Genomic DNA, 5,416 nt, shown 5'->3' with positions numbered 1-5,416 from the left:
ACTAGCAGGAGCAGCATTGCCCGAGCGCCAAATGCCAACAAATGCCGGTAAAATTCACGACGATTCATCAACATACACACAGCGGCATAGACAGACACACACACAAGCGGATGGAGGAAAAATGCGCATGAATCGTTAAGTAACTGAACGCGAGCGGACGCACAATTGCAAGATTGCGAAATCATTGGCTAAATTCGAATCATTCGAATGTTATTGTTAAATTATTAATTACCCGTAAAGGTCCTTCCAGACAATGTCCGCTTTATTTGGTGAGTGTGTGTTTTTTTTTGTGCCACATTTCCAAAGCTTCCCGAACTCTCGTCCTGGGAGCTTTTACTCAGAAATGAACGCCGTTTTGGTGACGCGCGTATCGCAGGGATTCGTACGGGATGAACTACGCTGCTGATGGGATTTTCACCCTCCAGCCAGCAGCCAGCCAGCTCGTATTGGGTTCGGGCAATTTTTGAATGGGACATGACGTAGTACCGAAAACAGAGAATCGACCGACCGTAATCAGGGGCCCGCTCGTAAGGTTTCACCGGAATTTGGCGCATGTATGTTGGATGCTTACGTTCACGATTCAGGTTAAAAATTGGTTCATTGTACTTTCTTGGTGTGGCGTTTGCGGAGGGATGGGTTTCTAGGCCGCCGGCTCTGGTCGGTTCCATGTGTTTACAGTTGGTTGATGAAATTTACTTTGAAAAGAGATTTCTTTGGAATTACTACTTTGTAATTATTATTGAGTGCTGGAATATATGAAGATGAAGATAAAAAAAAACTTATAAATGGAGTCAAAAATAAGTCGCAGTAATCTTCGAAACGATTCCTCGATTTCCTTCCTCTTGACCGACGTGCATTTGAGGTTTTTAGTATAAATAAATATTTGCAACGGGTTGTTTCACTTTGTTTTACAGAAGATTACGCTTCAATTCATTTTTGATATAAAATTTAAATATTTAAGCAAAAAATATGTATTTTTCAAATTTCACTCCACTCATGTTCCCACAGTGCAACATCAAAACCGTTTCCATTTAAGCGTGTGGATTTAAGCGTTTCGCTGCTGTCATCGCGGTAATGTTTATGTGTCAAATTGGTCGACATAAGCGAAAAAAACACAGCAGGGAAAACAACAAATTATACAAAATGTTACAAAACTTACCTTACGTATTATTCCTGTAACCATTCCGTAGTTTTTAGCTTAATTATTCCGTAAGCAGTATTTGTAAGTGTTAAGCCCAGTGCAAACGGGTTCGTAGGGGGTTTCCTTTTCTACTCCACAAATCAGCTCCGCTATTGCCGTGGAGATTGGTGCGGCTTAACGATGATGTTCCGTTTGCGGGTCAAGATTTTCTACGTGTACATCATCATTTCGTTCGTGTTTAGTGTGTATTTGTTTTATTTGATTTCGAAATATTCGTTCGAAAAGTTTATCAACTATCACCGACATGTGAGGTAAGTGTAGTCGGCTACGGCTCTCTGGGGAAGCGATAAGCAGCAGCGTTCCTATCATCTCATGTCGTTTCAGGAGCAATAAATTCCCGGACCGTCCTCGGATACCGCAGATTGTGGGGCACTATGTGGGTGTCGGTACGACCGGCAACCTGTCGAAAGATTTCATGAACACAAACAACTTCGATCCGGTGCCGGGTGTCGGTGAGAACGGCGATCCGGTCGTCATACAGGCGAAGGATCTGCTCAGGATGCAACAGTTGTTTCAGATCAACCGGTACAATCTGCTCGCTAGCGACCGGATCGCACTGAACCGTAGTTTACCGGATGTGCGGAAACCGAAATGCGTATCGAAGCAATATCCCGCCAAACTGCCAACCACTTCGATTATAATCGTTTTCCACAATGAAGCGTGGTCGGTGTTGTTGCGGACGGTGTGGAGCGTTATCAATCGATCACCGAAAGGGCTCGTGAGAGAGATTCTGCTGGTGGATGATGCTAGCGATCGACGGTTCCTCAAGCACGAGCTCGATAACTACGTCCAGAAGCTTCCAATATCCGTTACCATTTTGAGGTTAAATCAGCGCGAAGGACTCGTGGCGGCAAGACTGCTGGGAGCAAGGATGGCAACCGGCGACACGCTTACCTTCCTCGATGCTCACTGTGAGTGTTCACCGGGATGGCTCGAACCACTTCTAGCCCGGGTCCAAGAAAACCCCAAAAAAGTCGTCTGCCCCGTGATCGACATCATTTCGGACGATAATTTTTCGTACATTAAAAGCTTTGAGTTTCATTGGGGTGCGTTTAACTGGCCGCTGCACTTCCGGTGGTACGCGTTGAGCGATGAGGAGCTGGCGGAACGTCGGAAGGATACGACCACACCGTTCCATACGCCGGCTATGGCAGGAGGGTTGTTCACGATCGACCGGAAATACTTTTTCGATATTGGGGCGTACGATGAGCGGTTGAAGATATGGGGTGGCGATAATCTGGAGATGTCTTTCCGGGTGTGGCAGTGTGGTGGGGAGGTGGAGATTGCACCCTGCTCGCACGTTGGTCATCTGTTCCGGAAGAGCTCACCATATACGTTTCCTGGTGGCGTTAGTGGGGTAATATGATTGAAATAATTATATTACTTAATCTAAAAGAGATATTTTAAAACAATTTCTATTATCTTCCATAGATTCTCAACGAAAACCTGGCCCGTGTCGCTCTCGTTTGGATGGATGATTGGGCCAAGTTTTTCTTCAAGTTCAACAAGGGTACCGAAGAGTTCAAAAGCTTGGTAAGTCCGCCATTTTGAAGATCGTTTTGTACAGCGAACTAATATTGCCTTCCCTTCGTAGAACGTTTCCAATCGATTGGCACTGAAGCGCACCCTAAACTGCAAATCGTTCGACTGGTACCTGAGGCGCGTCTGGCCCCAAAACTTCTTCCCGGCGCCGAACAAATTTTTCGGCCGCATACAACCGATCGACCTCACGTCAACGTTCGACTACCAGGAGTACCTCACGCTGATGAAGAAGATAAATCTCATCATAAAAAATCTTAACCCGGAGCTCAAGTGGAAGTTTCTCATCAAATACCTCACGGAAAATGTGAAACGGATCGGCGACTCGATGAAGGCGGCCAAACACAGCCCATTCTGTCTGCACAAGCCAAAAACGAACACGGCCATTAATCAACCGTACGGTCAGGCGTATCTGCAAAAGTGTTCGCTGCTGATCAACGTGCTGGATGAGCAGTTCGTGATCGACGACTATGGGCGCATCATGACGGACGAAGGGATTTGCCTGGATTCGTTCCGCAAGACCAGTATCGATGGGGAGGAAATTGTGGAAGGTACGAGAAAGATAAAGATGGTAACGTGCGGAAGTCAGAAGCCGAATCAACGGTGGGTGTACGAGACGGATACGTACCATCTGAAGAACATTGGGGACGCTTCGGAATGTCTCGAGCGGAGCGTTACGATGATAAAGGATGATGGCGAAGATAAGTACGAACTGTTTCTGGGTCCGTGCGATGTGCGGAACGAGCTGCAGAAGTGGATGCTGTTTCCGGTGGCGTGGAAGTAAGGTAAGCGTCCGGAGCTTCCGCAATACTAGTCCGAGTTAGTAAACCCCGCTCAGGATATCTGCACAATCTCTCTTTCTCTCTCTGTCTCTCTTCCTATCTCAATCTTTCCCTAAATCATCCGTGTGTAGTTTACTACGAGGAACAAAGGCAAACAAAAAGGATTTCAACCAATATCAATTAGTTTCTCTCACATACCAGTCCTGTTCTCCACTAGTTAACAAGAGCAATTTAAACGTTAGTGTGTAATGTTAAGTAATCTCGCAGCTCTGTACCGAACCGGGCCCAAACTAAACCAACGTCGTAGTCTGCATGTTGTGTGTGGCAAATCTTTAAACACAAAATACTCAGTTTGAGAGGGCGTGAATGTGAAGAAAAAAACGTATTTCATTACAGTAAGATAAACCGTGTAGCTTAATGGGCTTTAGCGGTACCGTACCGTACCCAGGGAATAAGGATAATGTGGTCGTATAAGTATATTAGGTGTATCTATCGGTGTATGTGTGCGAGACGCTCTTTTGTTTCTATTTGTACTTTTGTAATGGAGTTTTTCCCCCCTTTTTTCTCTCGCTCCACTTGACAAGACTTATTAGCAGTGTTAGGATTTTCGTTTACCACATTAATTGTACTTCCTTTTCAACCCCATTTTCTTGTTAGGATTATATAATTTGAAACTGTGATATTGTGAGTAGAGCCAAGCGGGGGAGGTTTTTTGGACCACTCACCCGATAACAAATAACACAAGCAAACTCAACGCTCAAATATAAATGCATAATTTCTAATACAAACCTTTGTCAGGATGGGAACGCAAAATGACTGAAGGTAACATCCGAACAAGCGCGAAATGTCACATGACAAAGTATACTTGGCTCAGATCGTGGTCTGCGGTCCTCTAAATATCTCAAGTTCGAGCGTCGTCTTCTGCCAATTCAATGTCCTGGCTTTTTTGGTGGATGTCTCAACGATTCTTCTTTGGCCTAACGATCTCTGAGGTCATGTCTGTCATTTCTGGCTTACTATACTCGATGATACCATGTAGTTGGATAGTCTAGTCCTTACTACGGGGTGTGGATGGGAAATCTGTATGAAGACCGGTGCCGCTGTCACATCTACGACCGGGCCTGATGTTTCGACGCCTTCATGCCAATTTGAGCCTAGTCTCCTCGTGATTGACCCTCGAGGTGAAAGAGGAGGTATTTTCCCTCGTTACGATCGCTATGCAGCTATGAAATCCAGAGCCGCATTTTCAAGGGAATTGTATCTATTACGGGGTCCACAAACTCCTGCGATACAGAAGACTTCAACAGCACACAAAATACGGAATATATCACTCGCCGTTTTCGAGTAGGGATCCCGTTCGCCGTTAGTCTAGAGGAATTGAAATCGTCGAAGATCAGATGCATCCTTGGGCCGAGATTCCTGGACAGTGATCCACGCCGAGACCCGATAATGTCCAATAGACTTGCCTAATAATTACAAGTTGAAGAAGCAAACGCCGTCACAGTTGATGTCAGCAGTCTACACAGAGTTTACTACACGGGTCGTCCGGTGTCATTCTCATTCAAGGTAAGTACAGCTCACCAAAGCTCGTCATTATAGCAGCTCTTCCATTGTACTTTCTAAAGAGTAATTAGGAGCATAAAGTCATTTTTATTATCCTCCTCTCTTTTTGTTTGCATTGAACTGAAGTAGTGTTGATTGGAGAGCTCAAGAGCAATATTCGATCTCATGTCCTAGCTATGAAGCTCTATCCCTACCATGAAGCTCTGCCCGCATTCCTATGCAGGATAGAACTTCATACTTCAGGTTTTTAATGTAAGTATAAGGACCTCAAAAGTTCTGAATAGATCCACCATCCTCCTGTGAGACTCTGTTTCTAAATGGAGAAGTTTCC

At 45.1% G+C, this 5,416-nt stretch overlaps 1 protein-coding gene across 2 annotated transcripts; it reads left to right on the top strand.

Annotated features, from left to right (window-relative positions):
- Nucleotides 1–1,083: 1,083 nt before the first annotated feature.
- On the top strand, nucleotides 1,084–4,315 carry LOC118514458 (polypeptide N-acetylgalactosaminyltransferase 3-like). 2 transcript variants are annotated; one of them, XM_036061376.1, is made up of 5 exons: nucleotides 1,084–1,452; nucleotides 1,526–2,558; nucleotides 2,633–2,734; nucleotides 2,796–3,525; nucleotides 3,654–4,315. In XM_036061376.1, exons 1-4 carry the CDS (start codon nucleotides 1,322–1,324, stop codon nucleotides 3,522–3,524), a joined length of 1,995 nt encoding a protein of 664 aa, XP_035917269.1. In that variant the 5' UTR covers nucleotides 1,084–1,321; the 3' UTR covers nucleotide 3,525; nucleotides 3,654–4,315. The 2 variants fall into 2 exon arrangements, with proteins under 2 accessions (XP_035917269.1, XP_035917268.1); XM_036061375.1 differs by having other exon boundaries at nucleotides 2,796–4,315.
- The last annotated feature ends 1,101 nt before the right edge of the window (nucleotides 4,316–5,416 follow it).

Source organism: Anopheles stephensi, chromosome 3, assembly GCF_013141755.1.
Source record: "Anopheles stephensi strain Indian chromosome 3, UCI_ANSTEP_V1.0, whole genome shotgun sequence".
Classification (NCBI taxonomy): domain Eukaryota; kingdom Metazoa; phylum Arthropoda; class Insecta; order Diptera; family Culicidae; genus Anopheles; species Anopheles stephensi.
This window is presented reverse-complemented; position numbering and strand designations above follow the sequence as displayed.

Excerpts from the sequence above, each read along its gene's own strand:
- LOC118514458 (XM_036061376.1), top strand. The coding sequence starts at position 1,322 with ATGATGTTCCGTTTGCGGGTCAAGATTTTCTACGTGTACATCATCATT. Across the intron at positions 1,453-1,525 it reads AACTATCACCGACATGTGAG|GAGCAATAAATTCCCGGACC; the intron begins GTAAGTGTAGTC and ends ATGTCGTTTCAG. Across the intron at positions 2,735-2,795 it reads CCGAAGAGTTCAAAAGCTTG|AACGTTTCCAATCGATTGGC; the intron begins GTAAGTCCGCCA and ends TTCCCTTCGTAG.